The sequence below is a fragment of the Leguminivora glycinivorella genome, chromosome 14 (assembly GCF_023078275.1).
Source record: "Leguminivora glycinivorella isolate SPB_JAAS2020 chromosome 14, LegGlyc_1.1, whole genome shotgun sequence".
Classification (NCBI taxonomy): domain Eukaryota; kingdom Metazoa; phylum Arthropoda; class Insecta; order Lepidoptera; family Tortricidae; genus Leguminivora; species Leguminivora glycinivorella.
Window position 1 is genome coordinate 12,973,696 of NC_062984.1, and position 27,619 is coordinate 13,001,314.

At 38.2% G+C, this 27,619-nt stretch overlaps 1 protein-coding gene across 4 annotated transcripts; it reads right to left on the minus strand.

Annotated features, from left to right (window-relative positions):
- Nucleotides 1-807: 807 nt before the first annotated feature.
- On the minus strand, nucleotides 808-27,167 carry LOC125233586 (testis-expressed protein 2). Of its 4 annotated transcripts, XR_007177864.1 has the most exons (22): nucleotides 26,965-27,167; nucleotides 26,131-26,586; nucleotides 25,785-25,891; nucleotides 24,111-24,249; nucleotides 23,082-23,602; nucleotides 22,825-22,912; nucleotides 22,140-22,293; nucleotides 15,982-16,182; nucleotides 15,619-15,689; nucleotides 14,792-14,970; nucleotides 13,173-13,291; nucleotides 12,744-12,909; nucleotides 11,551-11,649; nucleotides 10,930-11,037; nucleotides 10,102-10,260; nucleotides 7,280-7,469; nucleotides 6,171-6,271; nucleotides 5,282-5,400; nucleotides 3,276-3,366; nucleotides 2,632-2,771; nucleotides 1,661-1,948; nucleotides 808-1,518 (listed from the first exon to the last, which is right to left on the minus strand). XR_007177864.1 is itself a non-coding variant. In XM_048139645.1 (21 exons), exons 1-21 carry the CDS (start codon nucleotides 26,981-26,983, stop codon nucleotides 1,753-1,755), a joined length of 3,423 nt encoding a protein of 1,140 aa, XP_047995602.1. In that variant the 5' UTR covers nucleotides 26,984-27,167; the 3' UTR covers nucleotides 808-1,752. The 4 variants fall into 4 exon arrangements, 3 of the variants coding, with proteins under 3 accessions (XP_047995602.1, XP_047995603.1, XP_047995604.1); XM_048139645.1 differs by having other exon boundaries at nucleotides 808-1,948; XM_048139646.1 differs by lacking the exon at nucleotides 26,965-27,167 and adding an exon at nucleotides 26,660-26,913 and having other exon boundaries at nucleotides 808-1,948.
- Between the last annotated feature and the right edge of the window lie 452 nt (nucleotides 27,168-27,619).

Consider the following 27,619-nt stretch of genomic DNA (forward strand, 5'->3'; position numbering starts at 1 on the left):
AGTCCATACTTGAAGTCGCGCTTGATGTATGGACTCGCGCGCGACAAGGCAAGTTGTGCTAAAGGGTCAGTAATGCCATAGACGAAAAAATTCAAAATTTAACCTTATAAAAATATTGATGACATCATGACTTAGTGGTGTGAAAGACTTTAGAATATAAATTCTGTAATGATACAAATGTTCAGTCAGAGCCAAGCTATGGCAAAAATAATGGCGCCAAAACAGCGCAGTTTACTTGCACCATTTTCATTAAAAGGTCCTAACAACGACATTTAAGTCAGCCCAAAAAGTACGCGTAAAATATTTGTAAGACCTTTACAATTCTAATGCCGTAAATTTAAGAAATCATGAACGTTTCTTGGCATCGCACATTTCCTTTATTCATCCTATGCACGCTTTTGGCACTAAAACTTATCCAGATTTTGCTTTCACTTTTTAACTGCAGTCATAGTTTATATGGGGCGAAGTGCTAGTTGACATGAAATTACAAATGATCATCAGAAATGCACTAGCATAATGCATATTCGAGGCTGTCGCATTCTGAAAGTACTGTCCTTCATATTTGTACAAATAGAAGCTTTATGCACCGAAGCATGACATTGTGCCATGATTTGAGCTAGTCACAAGATTCATCATCTCGGGCGTTATAGGCACTGGTCCCACCGCGAGCTAGTAAGCTATGAGCTATCGGCTACAAAAACGTACAAAAGATAATCACTCCCGTGCAAATAAAAGAGACACGGCGATTTTAATAGCTCACCGCTGGGCGAGTAACTATAAACATCGCCGTGTCTCTTTTATTTGCACGGGAGTGATTATCTTTTTTTCGTTTTTATAGCCGATAGCTCATATCTTACTAGCTCGCGGTGGGACCAGTGCCTTAATGTCGCCGATGATCATACATCTTATTGTTATTGTAAGAGATAATTGTGAGTTTTGTCTAACTACTTACATTATTTATTCACACTTAGGTTTGTTCTGTGAGATGAGCTCACTCTCAAAAACCGGTGTTTTCAATGTTCATGCCGACAACGTTTGTCCATCTATATTGATAGCAGTGTCCTTTGCCATTGGCTGACGTTTGCAAACGTCTCGTCGGGGACATCAACAATTACGCGTAATATCTAGTATATCCACCAGGTCATACACGAGACCAATTTTATGTGGATTCATAACTAGAGTATCAAATACCATATCATCCATGTTGGCCAGCAGTATATTGACTAAAAAATACGATGAATCCGTCACATTGAAGATTACAACGTTCTTTATATTGCACATAATATTCGCTTTATAAGCACTACTACCATTTCCTCTAAGAAATATTACGTTATACATTATATCGACTCAAACACGGTGGAATTGTCATATTGAGAACCATTGTCTTTTATTTTATTAGTTATTACACACAACACTGGAACGTTTATACGCGTTGGCGGCCGGTTTCAAAACCCGCCGAATTGTGAAGTCCGTGTGTTTTGGCGGTAGTTACATTAAATTAATTGGCTTGTTATACTGCTTCAGCAGGGTTAACACATGATGACCGCGAGAGTATGTCGCCGCGAGATAGACTACCCGTCCTTATGTCATTAATACAGTTAGAAGAAGAGGTGTCATCTATCTCGCGGCCACATACTCTCGCGGCCATCATGTGCTAAGCCTACAGGTGCCTGAAGACCAACATATAGAAAGGACCCCCGCGCGGCGGGGCTTCGTCGACATAATGAGACAAAGATTTTCAAGTACCACCGTCTAAAGAGACTCCGCAAACACGGGTGTGGGGGTCATGACATCCACAGCAATGTCCTCCATATTGGGCAGTACTAGAACCTTCTCGAACTCTTTACTGAGTTTGTGCTCGATCCAGTTGGAGATGTGCGCGAAGCGGAGCGTGCGCGCGCCGACGGCTGGCCGCGCTTTTAGGATCAGCTGCGGGTTCGTTCGGAAACTGAAACAATAACAATTGAGATTAAAACCCATAGGTTACACTCAAACTCATATGTCGAAAGACGATAAAGACTACTGACAAAAGTGACGTATGGAAGGGTGATAAAAACAAAACGGAACGAATTTATGTGATGCCCTCCAATGTCCGGCGTCTGCTATTTTTACACGTTTTTTGACGAATGCGATGTATGAAGTTAGAACCGAATTAAATAAAACTATGTGTACTAAATATTCTAGTCTTTTTTTTATTGGAAAAGTTGGAATCCTATGTGGAAATTGAGTAGGGGGTTGCTGGGAGGATCCTCTCCAGCAACCCCAAATTCATTTGGCTTTTACTCCTAAACTAAAGGGGTACAAATTAAATTATTTCAAGTAAGTACAAATTCAGCACCTGTTGTGTACTAAATCCTCGTATAATAAAAAAAAACAAAACGCAAAGTGAGGTTGCTGGAGAGCATCACATACGAATTTAACACATTCACTACCAGTTAAAAAATGGCGCAGTATATCAGAAACAGGTAATTTATAACCGCTCCTAGTATGGCGAGAAACTGCCCAGCGGGTTCTCCGGCATCTGAGCAAAATTCACGAGTGCCAGGTAACAGGCGGGTTCTTGTGTTAAGAACCTGACAGAAGACAAAAGAGACGATCCAAAGATAGCATTAATAAGATAATCGTACTTACCCTAGCCATAATCTGTCGTGAGGCGGCGGTGGCAAGTTCAAAGCTAACCGTCCCTCTAGTCCTTGGATTTCTACTTGTAACTTAATATCCGTATTGGAGAGACCCTCCATTGCTCGCTTCACGTATTTGAAGTCCGTTACCTGCAACCAAATATGTCCTTTAACTCCTTTCCAACAGTGTGAATTATCTAAGAGCTCATGTTTAGTGAAAAAGTAGTCGATAAGTATGTACAGTCGAAATAAACAGGGTCAAAAACGGTTCAGAAAATTTTAGAAACACTTTCATCATAGTACCTACAGCTTTTAGCAAAAGCAAAGGTTGCCAAGAGAAGCACTGAAACTTGAGTAGTTCTATGTGTTCTATCTACTCCGTTTCGGAATACATCCGTGAGTTTATGTAAGTATAAAAAGCTACCTGAAGCCTGAAGGCCATTGGCCCGTTTCTCGAAAGGTACAAGCCTTGTGAGTTTCAACAAGGTACAAGTGAGTTTCCATGACAACCTATACGATTTGACAGTTCGAGCACTTGTAATACAAGGCTTGTACCTTTCAAGAAACGGGTCCCATATGTTTTGTTAACTGCAAATAACAAGGAACGCAAAGTACTTACAGATCTTATATTATTGCAGTATATGTTGTACTAACCTGCTGGAAGTATTTATTAGTGGATATCTTATCGACCATTCTCAGGAACTTCTTTTTGGATGAACCACTCTCTGGCGCCGCCGCAGATGCTCTGAAATAACGAATACGTTACGTTTTTTTTTAATGCTTGAACACGAAATAACGATAGTACGAGATTAGCACGAGAGTTTATTTATTTACCTTTCACCAGAACCCCAAAGGAGGCGGTTTTTTTTTAATTATTCTAAAATAAAAGAAATGATGATGAAATCAGGCGCTTGTCATATCCATACTAATATTATAAATGGTAGTGTGTGTCTGTTTGTTTGTCCATCTTTCACGGCAAAACGGAGCGACGAATTGACATGATTTTATAAGTGAAGATAGTTCAAGGGATGGAGAGTGACATAGGCTACTTTTTGTCTCTTTCTAACGCGAGCGAAGCCGCGGGCAAAAGCTAGTTTACTATAATTTATTGCACCATGAGCACAGTCGTACTTAATTTGACTGTCTATTAGAATTAGGACTCATTCATATAAGCGCTTTTGTAACGCGTGTTAGAATCACGTTTAAATGCATATCGGGTATCCACGCCACAACCTAAATGGTCGCGCACCGTGCGGTTTCAGAGGAATTTCCTCCCGCGAACGCTCCGGCTGTGGAATGAGCTCCCTGCCAAGGTATTCCCGATGAACTACATTACGGGGTTCTTCAAAAAAGGAGTGTACAAGTTTCTAATGGGTCGGCATAGGGTTGCAAATAGAAAAAAAGTTTTTTTTAGAATTATAAAAAAAACATGAAAAAAAACCGAGCACCATGGTTTTTTTTTCTAAATATGTTTTTTTTTCAGATGAACAAATAATTCGACAGTAACGGTTTTTCGTGAGTTGTAACGTGTTTCAATAACAATAACGTACATTTTAATTCGATTAACATTCGGTATACAAACGTTTATTGGGGAATCCCCGATGCTGCGTGCAGCGTGGAGAGGCGGTGGTGTTGCCAACAGTAAATAGTGATAACTACCAACTACAGATTTCGTAAATGTTACTTTTATATGACCAGAAACTAAAGTTACTTGATTAAATTCGTTTAACAGTTAACATTAACCCTTAAATGCATGATTTTTTTCTTTTAACGAGATATTAATATATGTGATAGACAATGGTTTTCTGACTCTGGGAAAAATAATAAAAAAAATATTTAAGATCGATTTTTATACTAAATCAGTGTTGGAAGTTAAATAGGCCAAATCTTATTTATATAAATCGTAATTGGTAAGTTTTATTAAAAAAAATTACTACTATTAAAAAGGTACACTATTTGTGAAACTTTTATGATAAAATGTTTAAACATAAACTAATTACTAACTCCGAAAAAAACAGCCTAAATCACAATAATAAAATCACAATAGTAAAAATCGTCATCGTCCTGTTTTTTGACACTTTTCCGCCATTTCATCTTAATCCTTAAATAATAAATAATAAATAATAAATCATTATATTATTTAATTTATTTAATTGTATATGTAATAATGTAATTTTAGGATAGGTTTTAATACTCATTTATATTTTTTCTTGCTGTGCATACATGTTTTGGACGGCATTCTTATTTTAAACCTGTAACTTGTAGCTGCTATAATAATGTATTGAATGTTGTCTGTTTTGTGTGCCTTATAAATTAAATAAAATAAAAATAAAAAATAAAATATTAAATAATAATAAATAATGAATAATAATTAAGCAATAAATGTGATTTTGGATAGCTACATATCGAGCCACGGGCCATCAAATATATGATGCATATATAAATCACCATGCATTTAAGGGTTAAGTCTAAAAAACCGTAAGTATTAACGGCTTTGCAAATTTTGAGATTTCGTACTTTTGAAAAAAACATACTCTAGAAAAAAACTGTTTTTTTAACGGTTTTTTTTTAAGCCAGAAAAAAAACCGTTTTTTTTTTGCAACCGTAGGTCGGCAACGCGCACGTTGTAATTTGAAGATAGAATGTGCCAGAATACGTACATATCTTGCGTTGGTATCGCCTCGTTGCTGTCCACAGGCTGCACGGGCGGGCTCTCGTCATCGCTGGAGGACTCCGCCGAGTCTTCCACGTCGCTGTCGAATATGGCGGGCTTGCGTTTCTACACAGACAACAATAGGGGTCAGTTGAGACATGAATATATTACAGAACATTTATCTTTAAATGTTTTTTATGTTTTACGTTTTTTTTTAAATAAATAGTTAAATATTGTGGACACCTTACACAGATCAACCTAGCCCCAAACTAAGCAAAGCAAAGCTTGTACCACTACCACTACCACCACCACTTAATCTTTCGGAAGTATAAACATTCTGTAAGTCATCATCATCCTCCTTGCGTTATCCCGGCTATTTGCCACGGCTCATGGGAGCCTGGGGTCCGCTGTGACAACTAATCCCAAGATTTGGCGTAGGCACTAGTTTTACATATGACATATGATACTATATTTGACATAATTAATTATACATAACCTGAATTATAAATATGCAATAGATTAGAAATTTAAATGAAAATAATTTAAATGAAATGAAATGAATATAATAATCAGTAAGAATTATTGACGTTGTAAGAATGCAAGAAATAAAAGGCTTTTTTATTTTTATTTTATTACTAGTTTTACGAAAGCGACTGCCATCTGACCTTCCAACCCAAAGGATAACAAGGCATTGGAATTATGTATTTCATTTAATTTATTGTAAAGTCATGCACATACATTTAAATGCAGGTGTAATTGCAGTAGGTAGGCCAGTTCATGACGCCCTGTGTGGGCATACAACAAGCTTATCTTAATTAATCTAGGCTAAAAATATTAGTCCGGTTTCTTCAGGAATAAACATTCAGTAAGTATAGACTACAAATAAGATAATTTACCCGTAGCTGCTTTTCGGAAAACATGCTGCTTCCCGAAAACATGAGATCGCTCTCCACTATGTGCTCTTCTGTCAGCAATAACTTTTCCTCCAAAGTTAGATCTAAAAAAAAAAAGTTGAGTAAATTTTTTACTTAAAAAACAACGAGGGTAGCATTAAATACACGTATTTTACAAAATACTTCTCAACACAACGTCATATCAAGCACAAACATTCAATTTAAATTTAGTTATAATGACAAGCTCAAATTGGTGTAGGTACATATTGTTTGTATGTTATTTTATTACACTAGTTGTACGACATAGAGCTAGAAAGCCCGGCACCAGTCATACATTTATTTTAAGGGTTTCGTTCTCATGTCCATTTTTTTCGAATGAGCTATTTCAATAAATTAAATTAGATACATATGTACTTGTATTCCTGCGAACGTTAGCTGCTAGACCATCCTTTTGTTGTTCAAAAGTGCTTTTGCCAGTTTACACTGATCGCCGCTTACCTAAAGCTATATTCTACTCAGAATTAGCAGAAGGTAAGCGGAAGCACGGCGGTCAGCATCTTCGTTATAAGGACGTGCTGAAGCGTCACCTGAATGCGTGTGCTATTGATCCTACACGTTGGGAGGAGCTCGCTGCTAACCGGTCATCTTGGCGGTCTACCATCTTTGAATCCGTTAAGTCGTTTGAGGAAAACCGCCTCGCGACGTTAGACTTCCAACGCCAATTACGCAAGGAAAGACCTAAGCCCTCCTACGTGTATACGTACCTACAACACGACCGGTCAATTATACTGCCATAATTGTGACCGAGTCTTTAAAAGTAAATTTGGCCTGGCCAGCCATATAAGAGCTCATATGAGAAAACAACTTTGATTGCTCAGGTCGCCGTCATCGAAATCGATGTGGAGGACTATACACTGATAGACTCGGTTATGCCTTTCCTACTCAGTACTCACTCTTTAATCTGCCGCCGAAGCGTTCTATTAGAGGACCAATCCGGCCAACGTCTGCTAGAGATAGCGCGCTCGTCCCACGTGGCGCCGTCGACGCGTTCTACTGATAACGCTAGAGACAGCTGTCACCACCAGCGGAGACAAGAATGAGGAGACACTCACTCTTCTCCTTGAGCTTCATGAGGTTGATGTTGGTGAGTATGGTGATGGCGGCGCCGCCGTCGTAGCGCAGGTCGGCGTCGAGCCACACGCCGCGCTCGTCCCACGTGGCGCCGCCGACACGCTCCACTAGCGGGCACGCGCCTGCTAGAGACAGCTCCGTCACCACTAGTGGAGACATGAATGAAGGTAACTGAAAGGTGAAAGTTTCAGTTACAGGAGGAATGCTGAATTAATAAAACCTGTATAAAGGTGCACACCGATATGTTTAAGGCACTGCAGGGTTAGCACAGGATTGCCGCGGGAGTATGTCGCCGCGAGATAGACTATCCGTCCTTATGTCATTGATACAGTTAGAAGAAGACATGTGATCTATCTCGCGGCGACATACTCTCGCTGCAATCATGTGCTAGGCCTACTGGTCCCACTAAAAGCGGGTAAATGATGAACTATCGGCGATAGAAATGAACAAAACACAAACACACCCGTGTAAATAAACGAGCGATTTCATTGTCAATGCAAACAAACCATTCTATAAAATATCAATATTCTACAACAATTTTATTATTTTAAAGGTTGAGGATTTTATTTATTTATTTATTTATTTCAAAAATAGTGATACAGCATGACAGTATTAAATACTAAATCACTGCAAAACTAAAAACTAAAAACAAGTACAAAACATTTTTTATACATGATAAACTGTTGAAAGACGTACATCCATCCTCTCGCAGAACCTCAATAATTCATCGCGCACAGCACTCCATCTGCCAGCAAATAAATCGCACTCAGGTGCTGATGCTAAGAGAGCATTCAGGAGGGGCAAAGGGCGAACAAGAGGGGATTTTCTGTGAGACACGGTTCGTGATACTGGGCCTACAAATAAACCACGATCACGAGGCCGGAAATTGACTCTGGTCGGCATAGGGACATAAAGGCGCAGTAATTGCGCTACGAGTTCAGGACAGTCTGATTCACCTCGTAAGACGCCACAGGCTGTAGTGAGATGCTTAAAATTTCGTCTTACCTCTAAGGAGTTGAAGCCTAAACAACCAAGCAAATATTTGGTTGGATATAAAAAGGGGTAATACCCAAACTCTTTTTTATATAAGAACCGGAGGAACACTTTCTGTATTCTCTCCAGGAGCAGGATGTAGGATGCCTCATAAGGATTCCAAACAGAGGAAGCTGCTTCAAGCTTACTACGGACTAATGAAGTATATAAAAGCTTTACAGTATTCGAGTCTTGAAAATCCCTCGCGTTCCTAATAATGAACCCTAGCCTCTTGTAGCAGTCACGAGCTAATGTTATCATATGCTCGTGGAAGTTTAGATGCGAATCGAGAATGACGCCCAGATCGCAAATAGTGTCAACCCGGGGTAATGGCTCCGATCCCAGGTAATATTCATAATATGATATGAATTGATCAGATAACACATGGATTTAGCCAGTATCTGATGAGTTAGAATGGAAATTAAAGACATTTTGAATACAAGGTTACGACGAACTATAACTCGCTCGCGCTATCATCGTGTCTCTTTTATTTATACGGGAGGGACTATCTTTTGTTCGTTTCTATAGCCGATCGCTCATCGTTTACTCGTTTTTGGTGGGACCAGTGCCTAACGCGTATTATTTTGTATTCAAGTCACCTTGAGCGTGTTGAGTTTCCTCTGTATCCTATTCTGTACGCGCATCATGATGTGTGGGTCTCTCATGACGTCATCCATGACTCGGGCTAACACCGTGTTCACCCACAACTCCTCGGAAGTAGGCTTGTGTAGGACATGTACTAATAGTACAAAAGACACGATTCCCTGCACTGTACTAGACCGAACTACTCCCAAATGATTCTGCTCTCTAGTACATTTAGTACACTCACACACGCGCAACAGAATGGGAGCGACAGGAGCGAAGAGCCGAGGAGTGACAATGACAGCAAAGCGATCCGTGTGATCCGCCCGCAATCGAACTAAAACCGACTGACTCGGACCGAGAGCGCGCGAAAACGGCCGATCAGCTCTCGGCTAGTACGAGCGAGCGTTACTGTACGCCATATGCAATTTGTCTCTCACTCTCTCGGTGTAGTACTGTACTAAATGTCCGAAAAGAACGAACTAGTACACTTCGGAGATCGTACTAGTTGGGAGCGATCTTTTCAGTGAACGAGCAGGCACAACTCTACTCGGAAGCACCCTGATAGACTGTAATACAGACACAAAGTCGATAATACCTCACCTTGAGCGTGTTGAGTTTCCTCTGTATCCTATTCTGTACGCGCATCATGATGTGTGGGTCTCTCATGACGTCATCCATGACTCGGGCTAACACCGTGTTCACCCACAACTCCTCGGAAGTAGGCTTGTGTAGGACATGTACTAATAGTACAAAAGACACGATTCCCTGCACTGTACTAGACCGAACTACTCCCAAATGATTCTGCTCTCTAGTACATTTAATACACTCACACACGCGCAACAGAATGGGAGCGACAGGAGCGAAGAGCCGAGGAGTGACAATGACAGCAAAGCGATCCGTGTGATCCGACCGCAACCGAACTAAAACCGACTGACTCGGACCGAGAGCGCGCGGAAACGGCCGATCAGCTCTCGGCTAGTACGAGCGAGCCTTACTGTACGCCATATGCAATTTGTCTCTCGCTCTCTCGGTGTACTAATGTACTAGATTTCCTAAAAGAACGAACTAGTACACTTCGGAGATCGTACTAGTTGGGAGCGACCTTTTCAGTGAACGAGCAGGCACAACTCTACTCGGAAGCACCCTGATAGACTGTAATACAGACAAAAAGTCGATAATACCTCACCTTGAGCGTGTTGAGTTTCCTCTGTATCCTATTCTGCACGCGCATCATGATGTGTGGGTCTCTCATGACGTCATACATGACTCTGGCTAACACCGTGTTCACCCACGACACTTCGGCGGGGAGCTGCCGGCAGTCGCACGAGGGTGTATCTGATTTAGGCTGCAAGGGAACATTAACACTTTGAAATCATGAAATAAAACTATGTAAACAGATTATATCGCGTATAATGAATTTTCAATTCATCCCGACGTTTCGAACAGGTCAACGGGTGACTATGAAATCCGTAATAAGGTTCGGGACAAGTCGCTAATAGGGATAAAATAAACATGAGATAACCGTGTATGAAATATGTCTCACGAATGTTCAACTTCTATAACAATGACTTGTATTGTATCATGTCGTGAAGAAGACGCACGTCTAAAGACTCGTAGAGCGATTACATATTGAATCGAAAATTTGAAATTTAAATCCAGGATAAAGGCAGAATTCTTCTACATCGTTGGCATGTACAATAAAGTCAATAAACTAGAATACATCTGTCACTAGTTAATAATACATCTTACTTTCCCTGTTGGTGCGAGTCTTGGTATCCAATACCAATTACATCTACGAGTACATTATCTTCTCTATTCTAGTATGAACTTTTAAGAAGTGGTAAACCTAAGAACTACTTATGAACTTTCCATTACAGTACATTATAATTCGATCAGAAATGTAAGCTATCTGATAAAATTAGATTCATCCTAACCGATTTCGCCTCTATACTAAATAAATGTAAATGACTAAGGTAAAAACAAAACTTGAGATAGGATGGACAAAGGAACTAACATCGTTTTTCCGTTTCTTCTTGGCTTTGCCCTTAGTCTCTATCGGCGTGGGATCGAGGTCGCAGGTGACTCCCGCGTCGACCGTTTGCTTTATGTTTTCTTCGTGCGTCTGTCAGGGATTGAATAGGACGTTTATCTACATTTATCATTATGAACATTAGTGTGTCTTTCCTCATGGAACAATGGTGTTCCCGACCTTCAGACTTTCGATAAGCGAAACCAACCAAGACTGTAGTGGCCCTTTTATGACACATTAGTGTAATATTGTAAGGGGTACGTCGAGCGGATGCTGCATTTGCCCGTGTCATGGGACAAACGCAGAGACCAGCGGGCGTAGCACACTAGTTGGATAAACTTTTTCGCATCGGTTCATCCCTATCGCACTTACAAATAGTGCGAAAGAGACGGCCTGACGTTTTACCGTTTATCACGTGACCATGCTTGTCTGCCAGGGTGTAAGAGAAATGACTGTGGCAATATAAAAATCCTCCCGCTTAATGAAGCATAATAAAATTTCCACTACTTCGTTTTCTAGAACGGGATAGACGGAATAAAAGGAGGGAGGTATTTTACACATTACGATATGCTGAAGAGGAATTAAATATTTTTTGTGTACACTTACTTGCATTATTTTTATTAGATAAGGCCAGAAGGTTTTCTCATACGAGCTCCAATCCGAGACGACTGTCAGGCCTTCCAACGGTACCGGATTAGCTTTAGTCTGAAAAACATCGCTGGCAACATTTAACAAGCTGGCAATGCAAAGGTACTTGGCACTTTCTTTCTAAAACGAAAGTATTAAAATTCTTGAACAGGCCTCTGTTGGTATATTTGCCCCCAACCAGACGACTGAATAAGGGCCCATTTAGACGGTACGAGAACTCGCATACGAGTTTTATTACATTGCGGTATTTGATGGCTGTGCAAAGTTGTATGTAACCTCAACAGCCCGCAATGTAACTAAAATCGCATGCGAGTTCGCACGCCGTCTAAATCGGGCCTAACGCGGGGAATAACGCGAGCTCAAGGGTTTTATTGTCACCCTTGAGCTCGCGTTATTCCCATCGCCTTTCACGGAGCGAGCCGAGACCTATATCAGGGGCGGCTCACTCCGCGATTCTATCGCCGCGCTACAGTACATGCCAGTGCGAGTTCGCGGTCTATTCAGTGGTGACGACCTTCGCGCGGCGCAATAGAATTCAATGTCGGCTGCTCGCGTGCGGTCCGTTTGTTAATGTAGGTAAGAATTTAGAATAGCGGCATTTTGTGAACATCAAAGGAGTGAGCCTTCTGTACTTATACTATTATACATTGTGCCTATATCGACATTCCTTTATGTGGGTTTACTACCTATACTTGCACTATAGCAAGCGCGGATCCACAGCTTCGTGCCCAGGGGGGGGGGTCACGTGGTAAAGGCCCGGGGCCCCAGGGGGGGGGGGTCACGTGGTCTATTTGTATGGCCAACTTAGGCTCCAGGGGAGGGTCATGACCCCTATGACCCCCCCTCCCTCCCCCCCTGGATCCGCGCATGCACTATAGGTCTCAGCTCGCTCCGTGAAAGACAATGGGAAACTTATAAGGAGGGCTTTTATTGTCTCGGTCGTCAGTTTGATTGGGGGCAAGTATAACCGTGTCTATCTGTCATCTCATCTATTAGGTGGTTACCAGTGGTGGAGCGTCGATACAACTCGATTCCCAACGGGTTCCCTAAAATTCTCTAGTATCTGTAGAAGTCCATACAAAACATATTCATAAAACCCCTCCGGCTTTACCAACGAAAATTTTCACGCCCCGCCACTGGTGGTTACTTACATTGGGCTTCGGGAAGGAGACAGTGTCCTTATCAGACACTTTGTAGACGGCCATCTCGATGCCTTCCTTGGTGTCTGTCGCGAGATCGCTCGAACTCTTGTCTTCGGCCACTGAAGATTCGACCGACGGAGTTGCCTCCGATATAGCTTGGTGTATCCGACGGAACCTGGGACAAGAAAATTACAGTGTCTTAAGGCATAATAAAGGTTATTAATACTCATAATTATCAATTAAATGTCACACTCATACAGCTTTCTATTACAGAGAGGTGCTTCAAGTACAATATCTACTCGTACCCTCAAATCAATTTTATTTGGGAATTGGACTTTATGGGCCTTATATCACCAAGAATTTAGGATTGGTATAGCAGTAGCTGGGTGGTGTAATGGTAAGGAGTACTTCAGTTTATATGTAAAAGGGAGCACTCACCACTCAAGTTTGTCCCGGCCCGTCCGCGCGAACAGGAAAAGTCGTGAGTGCTTGTCCTTGGAGTGTTTCACGTGCAAACTCCACTCGCCTTCTGCAGCGCCCTCTACAGTCTCCGGCTCCTAAACCGAGGCAATAGTTTAAGACGCCACAGGAGCGAAAATGCTAAAATGGAGGAGCCCCCCTTTCAATTTGGGAATTTTAGTTAAATATACTAGTGTTATTGTTATTAACTAGATTTATCGTAAAAAAATTGGCCATTAAAAACAACTCAGTTAAAAGATTTTAACTCCTGATTAGCAGAAACGTCTGCAATCGATGCCACTAGGCTTAGAATAAATTAAAAGATATCGCGAAAAAAATCTTTAAAATCGAGGTTCCGCTCTCGACTGTTTCCTCCTTCAAAACTTAATCAATCGGAACGAATTTGAGAGTCTAAATAACAATGAAATGATCTGTGTCAGACCCTTTAGTTTTTTTTGGTTAATTGTTACCAATCTTGAGTATCACACCTTTTTTTGCGCCATAATGAAAAAGGCCGTTTTTGGAAATTTTTGACGTCTAGCATCTTTAAAAATAAGAATATGAAAAAAATCAAAACGGTCCGACACAGATAAAAATAATAATAATCTGTGTTGAAAAAATCAGTGCTCTATCTTCAAAAACCAGCGAGGATATAGTCGAGAGCGTTTGTATGGAAAATTGACCCCTCCTGTATCGTCTTAATGATCATACAAGTGTGGTAGTTTGGACATATTGGATACCATCAACTGCTGGTAATATAGCTAGTAACTCTGTACTTAGGTAGATGAGAGAAAATAATAATGTGAATGAGAAATCCTTAACAATGGATAGTCCTCTTAACCGCATATTTCTAGAAGTGATAACTGATGTGTAAGATTCCGTAACTGCGAAAGGTTCCAAAAGGGAAATGACACTTTTCCAATAACTTCTCGTAGTTTTTTGGATAAATTTCACACTTTGCTTTCACACATCTACGCCCTTTAATTTACCGTGATTACTTTTGATTTAGAGCTCCCGATATTTCATCATGGTCACAGGTAATTGAAGATAGCTAGAGGATATTAAAATATATTCTTGTCAGTATAAGTCTAGTCAAACAAACTGAACATTAATCTGTTTTGCGAGTAAGTTACTTCAGCAATTCCCGTCAACTTTGTACAATGCCACGTCAGCAAATTTTAATTGATCCTATTTTGTTACCAACATTTAGTAATATAATTCGACTTTCGTAAGATATATACAGGATAATTGTTAAAATTAAGAAAATATAGATACTAGAGAACCTTAATGACGAAATAAAACTTAATAAAATCTCAATTCATCAACAAAATCTTGGTAAAAAAATAGGAATTAATAAAAACAAATTTAACTTTTCCCTTAATTTTTGTACAAAGTTGACGGGAATTGCTGACTTACGGTTTCGTCCAAATACTCCTTGAGTCTGGTAATCTCAACGTCCAGGTCATCTTCAAGGGAAATATCCTCTGTTAGGGCACACTGGTCAGTTCCCCCACGTTAAGTTCTTCTTGTAAAGTCTTCTCTGTTTGGCTGTCGGGTTCGATGGCGGTGGACACACTGTCGGGTTCTAAGTTACTTACAGTTTCGTCCAGAAACTCCTTGAGCCTGGTAATCTCATCATCAAGGTCCTCGTCCAGAGCCTCGTCCTTGCCGTTGGCGGGCGCACTGGTCACCTCATCCTCGTTCAGTTCTTCTTGTAAAGTCTTCTCTGTTTGGCTGTCGGGCTCTGTGGCAGTGGACACGCTATCCGGTTTTTTATCTGTGGCAAAAACGAGCCAATAAGACAGTAGTTCCACCATTTAATTTAAAGGTTACGTTTATCGACAACTATAGGATTAAATCAAATACCCGGAATCTTATAGAATGCCTGACATGAATGCCCAGCAGCCGTCGGAACTAATTATAAGGTTTAATACGTTTTCTATGGAAAAGGCGACTAAATGAGTGTAGCATATGTAGGAATCATGACGCCTTCTCGCGCGTCTTGGTAGTTTTTGTATAACATTTATTTCGACAATGCACAAATGTGTCGCTGAACTTCAAAAGTGGGTTAATCCATTCTGCTATAAGGTTGATTATATAAAAAATATAATATGATCTTAAAGATAATCAAATCAACCTTATAGCAAAATGGATTTACCCACTTTTGAAGTTAAGCTACACAAATAGATATCTTCTAGCTACAGTAGCGCGCGCCATTAATTTAAAATCTATTTAGTAGAAGAGTCTAGTTAATTTTTGATGTGCGATAAACCGCCACAAAAGATTTTAAAAATGGCATCAGAAAATCTGTAGCAAAGAAACTTAGATAACCATTGGGCTGGCTAGGGACCTGATTTAAAATAAAAAAAATCAAATATACGTGGTGTGTATACGTGGTGTGTACAGGTACACCATGTGATGATACCTCTGTGCATCTTTCTGACGATCCGATGACGCAGTCCTTCTCTCCCGGCCGTATCTACTTCTTGTGAAAGGCTGAAATGCAATTTTAACTGTTAAAAACAATAACATAGTTAACAAAATGTATAAAATTTTTAGTTGCTATGTTTATGGAGTTGAGAGGTTTTTTTTTAAAGAAAAATTCGTAAGTTTTGGCAATTATGTCCATTTCGGCATAAATGTCGGTTTGGTCTCATTTAAACTTGCATAGGTAAATCCATCCAGGATTCTGCGATTTAGGTATTAAGAAACGGCACCATATTAGCGTAAATATTTCCCAAAACGGTGGAAGGGACTCAATTACACTTTATACATGTACAAAACTTACCTTTTTTCTTTCTTTCTCCATACAAATCTCTTTTTCTTTTCCGGGCTAGTGGTAGTTTCGGTGGTCTCTGATTCTTGTTCTTTCTTTTTACTCTCTGACACATCGCCAGGTTTTTTCTCGGGTAAATTTTCTTTCTCAAGTACTTGTATTGTCTCATTTTCATTCAGTGCGATACATATAGGGTACTTTTTGCTCCATTGTCTGAAATTAAATCAAACAATTATTGGTGTTTATTTATATCTTCATTAGTCTGATAGTCATTATTTATTTTTTCGGACCCCAGGCTCCCATGAGCCATGGCATGGTAATGCAACGAAAAAGAGTCATAATTAATTTAAATACATATGTATTGATGTCATCTTGAGGACTGTCAAATCATGTTTCTAGTGAGTTTTGGGCAACTTCAATGGAAAAGATAAATTAGTAGTATAGGTATTTGCCCTAGCATATTATATGTAATGTAATGAAACTATGGTCACGAATTAGTTGTTACACTTTAACAGGATATAGTGCGAGCAGTTAATAATTTTAGGAACAATATATCAGTAAATATGAACATCATTTATTTTTAACAAGCAGAAACGTCTGCTAACGATTCTAAACATTTTTATATTAAAGGAAAAAATGGAAAAATTTACGCTTCCGGCGGGACTTGAACCCGCATCATTTGCAATCCGTGCAAGGCTGTTAACCAATTAAGCTACGGAAGCCACGCCGGACATCGCAAATCTTTCCATGCCTTTCCTTATGTACACACGTCTTGGGGTGACGTCTAGCGCCATCTACCGACAGACTATTACATCTTGTAACGGCACTGGAGTCTCAAGTTATATTGAGAATTCACCAGTAACAATGTGCTAACCCATACTAAATTTATTTTTAACAAGCAGAAACGTCTGCTAACGATTCTAAACATTTTTATATTAAAGGAAAAAATGGAAAAATTTACGCTTCCGGCGGGACTTGAACCCGCATCATTTGCAATCCGTGCAAGGCTGTTAACCAATTAAGCTACGGAAGCCACGCCGGACATCGCAAATCTTTCCATGCCTTTCCTTATGTACACACGTCTTGGGGTGACGTCTAATTAATTGGTATTCGTAGCTTAATTGGTTAAGAGCCTTGCACGGATTGCATTCCATTTTTTCCTTTAATATAAAAATGTTATGAACATCATATTTTTTATATTATGCAGCTTCCTGTCCCGAAGTGGTCGAATTACAATAAGGTAAATAAACCTAAAATAACTATAGTAATACCTACCTAATACCTAAAATATATAAACCTAAAATAAATATCGTAACCGGATAAATTAATTGAAAGTGAAATTGAAGGCATGTTTACAAAAACAACATAACTACACTAGACATGAATTTACAGGAAACGAAAAAAACTAAATGTCTTCTTATATATTAGCTATTGGACATAAACGTTGTATACGTTATTTAAGTAAGTGGCCATTAGTTCCGAAACACACGATTACACATCTCAAAGACAATTATTTTTAGAAAAAATATGAAAAATAAGTTCGTCAGTTATGCTGTTTTTGTAAAATTTTGTTAGTTATGTTCTTTTTGTTAGAAAATAAAACAAGTTTCTATAGAAATTATGTTTTGTATTCTATCATTTATCTTACTAAACTAGTGGATCTACTTTAATCTTCACATCCGCTGCTGTTGTCATCGTTATCTACCTCCAGAGACGACGATTCTTGACACGTATTATACAAAATTGATTGGTAATTGATGGCTCGATGGTTTGACCAAAAACTGCATCAATTTTCTCAAGTCGCCTACTTTGTGAGGATTAAGGGGAAGTGAAGACTCATAAGCACGTTTTAAATTGATGTTCTTGGGCATTTTCTTAATTTTTAAAAATTTTAGCAATATTCTTTAGGGTAAGACTTTTCAACGATTCTGGGGATGAAATGTTATTTCCACTCATTTTTAAGATGTGAAAGAAACTTCTGGATAGGTTATTACGTACATCAAACGCGATAGTTTTGTTTCCATTTTTTTACAATCGTACACTTATTTGCCAGTTACATAACCTAAAACGTTACGTAAACTAAAAAGAGTTCACAGTTATGTTCTTTTTGTAAAAAACAATGTAGATATGTAGTTTTTGCAAAATGGGTATATTTTTGGGGACTGAGTGTGGACAATTGGGGTCATTTTTGGACACTATCTTTTGCTCTACGTATAGATCCTGCTTAGACGAATGCTATGATACCAAAAACTCAAATCCGCAAAAAATGTTAGTTATGTTGTTTTTGTAAACATGCCTTCAATTCCAAACATCGTTACACACTTTACCGTACACATATATGTAGTAAATTAGTTGGTCATTCCAAATTAAAGTTAAAATATTTCGTGTAGTGTTACGGAAGAGGTTATTAACCCAATTGACGGTCCAGTGGTGCGTAGCACAATATAGATACAGTGACAGTATCTCTAAATGTTAACGTTAAAGAATTCACAGTTGATTTTCAAATATCGGGCGTAACAACTAGAATCGGACCAAGCTAAGTTCTCCATGGCATTTGCAATGAAAAAGTATGCCAATGGTATCAAATTTCTATAATACAATAAATTTCTATAAATTTCTACATGTCAAATTTCTATAATATGTCAGGATATTCTCCCACTTTGACAGCGAGGGACTGCAAGGTTAGTTTAGATAAACTCTACGTCCGGTTTAAATTATGTTAATATATAATGTAACGGCAAAGTCATTAAAAATTAGCCGCAGTGTATAGATGTTTATAGGTCGCAATACAATTACAGATATTTTTGAGCTTCATGATGGGCACTCCATGCGTCATGCATCTATCTGAAGATTCTGAAGGCATTAAGTCCGCCATTTGTACCTTATTTTGTTGTGCAATAAAGATTAACCCCCTTATTCATAATAGTACATTACGATACAAGTGCGTAAAAAAGGAAGTTCGAAACGAGCGGCGATAAATTAAAACACGACCGAAGGGAGTGTTTTAAATCGACACGAGTTACGAATTTCCTTTTCGCACGTGTATCGTACGACGTTTTTCAGTACAGATGACCCTCCGAAGTTTCGACCTGTCATATAATGAACCACTTCTCGCACTAGTGCGTATAAAAAACACCATCTGTACTGAAAACGTATTTTAAAGTTATCAAGCCGATAAAGTTCGTTTGTCCCTTTCCGACGTATTAGTGTGATAGAAAAGGACAAACGAACTTTGTCGGCTTGATAACTTTAGAGTATACGTTTATGAATAAGGGGGTTAATAAATAAATTTTAGCGCACGATTTTTTCGAATATTGTATTTTTTCTTTGCATACGACTATGTTAGAAGATAGACTACTTATATGATTCTGTTTACTGTGCCCCAATTGCCGGTCGAGCGAGGCGAGCGAAGGTTAGCTTGGCTAACTATTCGGACAATGAAACACCGACGGGCTTATCGCGAGATTTAGTGCTTTGTTTAATGACCTTACGAGGCTAGTTTGTATTGATTTTATGTTCGAAATAAGGGTAATAAAGGAAAATAGTATTAGTAGACTGGTTTACTATACGAGTATGTACAGAAATTATAAATGAATTCATTGATAAATTCGTCATGCACTTTAGCAGCTGATAGTACATGTAACGAAATAATAGTGGATTCAAAACCATGAAAATACATCCCTATATGAAACGAATAGAGTCTTCTAACACCAAGTGCGATGCCCTCAATGCGATGGACAGACCAAGTGAGGGCTCTCACCGGGTCACCCTTAAATCTGTGAGCGCGGAACGCTATTACAAATAGAGCAATATGGCGGGAAACTATTGAAAAGACAGCACAACGACCCCAATGACCACGACTACTCTGACAAGAGTATACGATTAAGAAGAAGAACACCAAATGGTGATTTGTTAGCTACCACAAACAATCTTGATCGAAAGCAGGACATTCAGGCAGGCAAGCACTTACAAATAGCGCGATAGGGACGGCCTGATGTTTTATCATTTATCGCGCGACCATGCTTGCCTGCCAGGTCAGGATTATTCAGAAGATCAGGAACAGTAAATGATATCTGTCTAATATGATAAATAAATAAATAAATGATAAATGATATTTATTTTGCACGATTTTAGATACGAGGTTAATATGAAGATGAAGACTTTATTTACGCGTTTAATATAATTCTAAATCACGGTCCCTTTTCCACATTTTAAACATAAATGTCATATTTAATTATTGAATTAGGTATTCAGTATTTTAGTTGACAAAAAATAACGTTACAACTCTTTCATTTACAAGGTAAGGCGTCCTTTAAACAAACTGGAACTTATTGATAAGATAACACGACAACTTGCTTTTATCAAAATAAGTGCATACTATTATTAGCTCATTACGTTGTATACTACACAATTAAGCAATTAAATAAATCATTACATTCAAAAATGCATTGTTAACAATAACTTGTATTGATGTTTTTCACTTTTGTTATACATTGATGCACTTTCTGTGGGTAGTCGTAGTCTTCCCCTAGGTGCAGCCAGGGTTCAGCATCAACTGGACTTCGGGTACTGCTCACTCGAGTACTCATCAAGACAAGTCCGATGACGAAAACAGCGTTTGCCTGTGTTACACTAAACCCGAGTTCCCCTAGGTGCAGCCAGGGTTCAGCATCAGCTGGACTTCGGGTACTGCTCACTCGAGTACTCATCAAGACAAGTCCGATGACGAAACCAGCGTTTGCCTGTGTTACACTAAACCCGAGTTCCCCTAGGTGCAGCCAGGGTTCAGCATCAGCTAGACTTCGGGTACTCATCAAGACAAGTCCGATAAAAAAAACCGGCCAAGAGCGTGTCGGGCCACGCTCAGTGTAGGGTTCCGAAGTTTTCCATATTTTTCTCAAAAACTACTAAACCTATCAAGTTCAAAACAATTTTCCCAGAAAGTCATTATAAAGTTCTACTTTTGTGGTTTTTTTCATATTTTTTAAACTTGTGGTTCAAAAGTTAGGGGGGGGGGGACGCACTTTGTTTTCCTTTAGGAGCGATTATTTCCGAAAATATTAATATTATCAAAAAGCAATCTTAGTAAACCCTTTATTCATTCTTAAATACCTATCCAACAATATATCACACGTTGGGGTTGGAATGAAAAATATTATCAGCCCCCACTTTACATGTAGGGGGGGTACCCTAATAAAACATTTTTTTCCATGTTTTATTTTTGCACTCTGTTGGCGTGATTGTATATACATATTGGGACCAAATTTCAGCTTTCTAGTGCTAACGGTTACTGAAATTATCCGCGGACGGACGGACGGACGGACAGACAGACATGGCGAAACTATAAGGGTTCCTAGTTGACTACGGAACCCTAAAAAGCAGCGTTTGCCTGTGTTACACCTGAGCAAAGCAGGAGCCTATCATAACTATAAGTATTTGGTATTGAAAATTGAACCTTATTTTATCTACAGCCGTTTCCATCAAACATCAAACATCGCTGTAGGTAACGATCGTATGTTATTTCGTTCGGAGTAATGTGTGCTTTATGAGCGAGGTACAGGATTTAAACTCGCACGATGTGCTATAAGGGAAAGCAAATAAAACCCAATATAAGGCTTACCCTTATGGCGTTAGGCTGAGCCGATGATAAGGGTTTTGAAAGGGTATTGGGCTATTTTAGGTAAGCGCTTTCGTTAGGGCTTTAAAAGCAAAATGAAAGGGTATCGCGTCAAAAGAGTAGGGTAAGTTAAGCCTAACGAAATACCCATACAAAACCCCGTATAAGGGATAGCGGGCCGGTCCCTGGTTGCCACCGGTCTCATCTCATGCCTGTATCATCAGGTACGCAGGTAGACATTTCGTCCCCACCCGAACTATCAGAATCAGATAAAAAAACACATTTTCTCATTCCTACGACGTATATTGTGAACATACAACAGGCAAGACGTGACGGAGACTATGTTTGTTTTTATTTTTTTAAAGAGGTACTGTGATGAAAATTCCTTGAAACTTACGTTAAACGCTCGCTTGAGACAGTGCTTCTGTCTAACATTTCCAAACACAGATGCCATGTCACTCGATTCTTCGCCTTTTACGTGTAGATAACCAACGTTGCAAAACCAGGATACAAAAAATGAGAAAACAAATAAAACTGATAACTTTTTCCATACCTTTTACTGACAAGTCCATTCGGCAGCAGGAATACTTTGGCGCCGGTTAAATTATACAATCTATGCTGGTAGAAAACAACTTTGTCTATTTTCTCGTCCCATAGCGCTCTTTTAGCTATTTTTGTTTTAGTGTACGATATCCTTAAATTGCAACCTAAAACAATAAAAATAGAAGGTGAGTCACTGAAGATAACGCTAATTAGTTTTCACTTAAGGTATGAATCATATTCATGTGTGTGTGTAAAGATAAAGATTGCCGAGGCGACCAAAGGTTAGAAAAGTCGTCTCGTAAATGACGTCCTAATTGTACTTATGTATTAGGTACAGTCAACCAATTAGAATCCTAGGCCACTCTAGAACCCTGTCGTATTGTCACCGTGCTTTACTTGCTATAAAAGTCAGTTTGACTTTTACTGTGAAAGGGTTCTACAGTGGCCTATATTCAGATTGATTGACTGTATCTCTACTACAACTTTAGTATGTACCGAATAGTAGATGATCAAATATATTTGAACATGTACTATGGCGCCTTGACAATAAACGTGTCCAGATCATTTCCTCCTCGCGAGCTCCCAAATAGTAGACGGGGACTGTATACAGTGCTACTAAAGAAAGAACTTTAACACATATAAAGTTTATCGAATGCATGGCCGAGAATAATAAGCAAGTTAGGCATAATACTTACCTTCTAATTTAATAAATGCGGTTGTTGTTTTGTTGATGTGATACGTGTAAGCATCATATTCGTGAAACCTATAATGGTTTATCCACCCCTGAAAATACAACACGGTTTAAAAAACAAAAACTTGCAAGTACGAACTAATAGGAATATTTGTGGTATTTTCAAGAAATAGGGACATTAGATGATAAGTTGCTGACATCTGATAAAATATCGCATGAAAAATTCCTTTTTCTAGAAAGACACATTAAACTGATACGTACCTCATGTTTCTTAATTGGCCTATGCTCCTTAACATTAGGAATATTGTACGTGTACGGTACAACACTGCGGCGCCTAAACTGAAAGAAGCTGGTTCTAGGTTCCTTGTCCGTACTAAAATAATTGGCTAAAAACCATTGCTTCAAGTTGCTTGCAAATGTAAACATCCATACACCCAGTAGGAATCCATTCCACGCGTGGGAGTTGGGGAATAGGAAGTAGTTGACAATTAGTAAAAAAGTGAGGATGTACATTGTGAAATTAAAGAAGTAGTTCCTAGGAGTTTCTGTTGTTATATTGGGTTTGCTGGGTGGGGATCCTATGTGTGTGGGTGTGCGTGGCCTCTGCACGGTGCAGGGCAGGATGTTCAGGACGGGAGGGGGTTTGTCCCCTGAGTCTTTGTACAGGTTGGCGTCTCCGAGAGCATCAATATTGGTGTCCTCCAACGCTTCGACACCAGACTCGACTTCTAACATACTGCTGTCGTCTAGCAAATCTCCTGTCCCGTTTTCTGATTCACTGGCTAAAAATAATATTGAATTATTATTAAGGATAAAGTATACAAATTCTATATCAGTACGCGACAGGAAAGGTTTTTATTAAAATTTATTCACGAAAATATTTTCCCTTTTGTCAGATCCCGTTGAATATAAATTTATTTATGTTATATCTTAATAAAAGTCCATTGTGGTTTCGTTAAAAATACAAAAAATATTTATTTAAATAAGATTTTGTGGACCATTGGCTTATATAAAAAATTATAAGAAGTATGTGGGTGAATCAACTTTTTGCCAAATATTTCTCCTAAAAATAACAGCCATTTCAGTTCACGATATATGATAAAATATTCAAGGCCCCAACTGTTAAACCTAATAAAGAAAAAATTGTAATGTAAGTATTATATTATATTAGAATCCCGATTTCTTAGTCCCTTATCCCAGAGACACTCAAATCTGTCGCTCAAAAAGTTGATTCACCCATCTTTAGGAACATTTTATTAAATCTATGATTAAGGAAGGAGCAGGACTTACCTAAATTCTTATGTGTATCATCACTGGATTCGGAATTATTCTTTTCTAAAGGAAGACTAGACTCACGGTCGGTAGGCTTGGCCGTGACCGGTTGCGTGATTTCAGACAGATTCTGAATACTACTGTGAAGAGATGATACCTGATGGAAACATATGGGGACTTATAAACAGATAAATCTTTTATATTTGATGTCTTGTATATTTTTTCTGCTGGTACTATTGTAAGTTTACTTACTTAGTTACTTACATAACCTGCAAATAATTACCTACACAAGAAGAGATAGTTTAGTGGATTTTCAGTGCAAAATAGGGATATCTAAATAAATAGATTATTCACCGCGATCTGTTTTTACGTCAGTTTAATAATCGGATTCGTACAGTCACGCTCCGTGATTGTTGAGCCTTTTAGGGTTCTAGCTAAATTTGACATTCATATTAGTATTGAATAACTAATTTAGCAAGGGCCCTAAACAATTCTTAGTACTATTTAGAAGTTACATACTATGTGTTAACTAAAATAAGTGAAGTGGGGAAAATTATTCATTATTTGAGTAACCTAAAGCCATTATTGGCATGTTCAACTTTCAATATTGAATGTTACCTTAAACTTACATTAAGTTAATTTATTACAGTATAGTAGTTAATTTACTTTATTCATAATATGAACATTAGATGATAGCCCTAAGTATAAAATCATTATTGTGAGTAATATTACGAGGAAAACCCCAACAGCTACATCTTCACTGGATCACAAGACTTCTTAGGTTACAAGTGGTTATCTCAAGAACATGTAATAATGCAAAGTTTCACATTTCTTGTCAGTCGGTAATTAAACATTAAATAAATGTCATATACAAAGAAAAAGTGACCAAAGCCTCCAGTGCTCCGAGCTGGAATCGAACCAGCGTACTCCGCTTACCGGGCGAATGCCAGAACCACTCGGCTATCGGTCCACGAAAGCAAGGGTCGAAATTTCTAAGTATATGACATTTCCGAAGGCTCGTGGCACCCTCTGGCCATCCCTGAGGTAGAACAGTATGGTTCAACCTCCTAGCCGAATCAACTCAGGTGATTACAAGCTAGCGAAGAGAGATGGCGCTGCCATTAACACTCTAAGAACAAATTAAATTACTTTCATAGAAAATATTTTAACTTGTTATTTTAAGTAGTAACACTACTATTATGTTCTAAACATTAAATTTTATTTTATTTAATGTTTAGAACATAATAATAGTGTTACTACTTAAAATAACAAGTTAAAATATTTTCTATGAAAGTAATTTAATTTGTTCTTACAGTCGGTAATTGTTACAACTTAATTTATTCAAAGAGTCTATTGTTAAGTGTTGCATAATATTTAAGATTAATTATATCTTCTACTGTAAAAAAAATTAAACAAAGACAAATGGATTTTAGAAAATAAGAAATTGGCATAAGATGCAATTAACATAATTTTAAATATTATATAAAAATTATAATGTGAAATAGCCTATTTTAGAAATTAGCTGGCTAGTTTAGTTTTACTTTCTTATATAATTCTGTAAATAAAGATTATGTGAAATTAGAAGGATATTAAAATAAGTCATTCATAGTATTAATTTCGTGTAATAGCTGTTTAATCTCTGACTCAGATAATTGAAATATTAATATTTATATTATAACTAAAATATTTTACCTGATTGTCAGTATCTCCAACACTTTGTTGATCAGAGTCTTTGATGGCAGAGCTTTCTTCTGAATCTGATGTTGAGTTCTCTCTTGGCACTGATTTTTCCTTTGTTTCTATGAATAGATAATATATTATTAATTTTCTTAGACAATTCAAGATATATGCTTAGCCTAATATCAGTACTCTTGGATTCTCTGTTAGTTAATTAAGTTATGCAACAACTCTTCAAACAACTACTACCTACCCTCAATTATTACACAAAAGTACACAAATTTTTTGCAATATATATATTTTTAATCTTTTTATCTTAATGATTAAACATTTATTATTCTACAAATGCCACAGTCCTTACCTTCCACCGAACGAGTTTTGATGTCCTCAACAGCTTGTGCTATCTTGAACTTAAAGTCATGGAAGATCTTCCAAGTTTCATTAGAGCTTTCCTTAGCATCAATAGACCCCTCAGAAGTAGTAGCCCTCTTCCCTAAACGGTTTAAATACTCTTTCATAGGAGAAGATGTAACTTCTTTGGGAGGAGCTGCCGGTTTAGTTTCCTCTGCAGGTTTGGGATCAGATTTTGGATCCTCATTTTCTTTTTCTGACGGTTTTTCTGGTCTCATTGATTTAAAATATTTATCTAATATAGACGAGCTTTTATCCGCTTTTTTCGGACTCGCTGTCTCGTTCTGACTAACGGGAGGGTCATTTTGGGGTGTAGGAGGATCATCATCACACATGTGGTACAACTCTTCCAGTTCCTCATTGTTAGCGTTGTATCTAAAAGATAACGAGGAGTTTGGGGATTTCCCTGAAATATATTATTCATTAGTTTTACGCACGCTACACAAACAAAGGCATACAATATAGTAGTGTACACTTACACATCTGTAGTTAGAATGACTAAACTATTGTTTGTACACTACAAATTATTACGCGCAAGAGTTAACGTCACAAACTTAATAATAAAACTACAAAACTAACTCAAGTGCGTAGCGCCCCGAGTTTGTTATCGCTCTCGTTGTCAAAGAAACAAAAAATGGTCCGTGTTTACTGATAAACACCGGTACGGGGAAAAACTGTTGCACAAAAATATGCACAGGCCAACCCTTGTCTAACTTTTCCCCACCATATGCAAACAAGGTTTTGTAAAAATACGTTAACTTGAATATATTTTTATTCCACATACCCGAACCGGACAGTTCCATATTTAAAGATAATTCAGCACCACTTTCACTTGGTATTAGCGAAGGAACTCATTTTCGCTTACTGAACATATCTTCGGTAATTATATATATATCACAAAGTCCGTGAAATTTCTATAATAGATTTTTTATCACTCGCTTATTGAAAAATTGTTTCTATTCATGACGTGACGAGACAAACAAAACGTCAAACAAATCAGCTTGTTTTTGATGAGGTCGTCATGTCTATTCATTCACATAAAGCTATGAACATACGTTATGATAAATATCGACTACACCGATTAATCGATAGTTATCATTTTGAATTTATTTTTCTCGAATTCGGTAAGACTGGAAGAATAAACGAATATGAAACTAATAAAGATTTTTTAAAATAATTATGATCTTTCTGGTGATTTTGATGGTGAAATTCTGTTATTGCTTATGAAAAGGGTTAATATTATAATTTTCATACAAGCGTTATAAACGATGCAATGAATCGCCCGCAAAAGTTTCTGCTCATTCAATATAAAGTATTTTGTACGTTAACACTACGTACTGACTTTGAATTTAATTTCACCATCCCATTTATGTAAAAAGTTGTGCACAACTTAGCAAATAGTAAGAGTAAAAATTGGTTGTCTGTAAAGTCGGTTTACG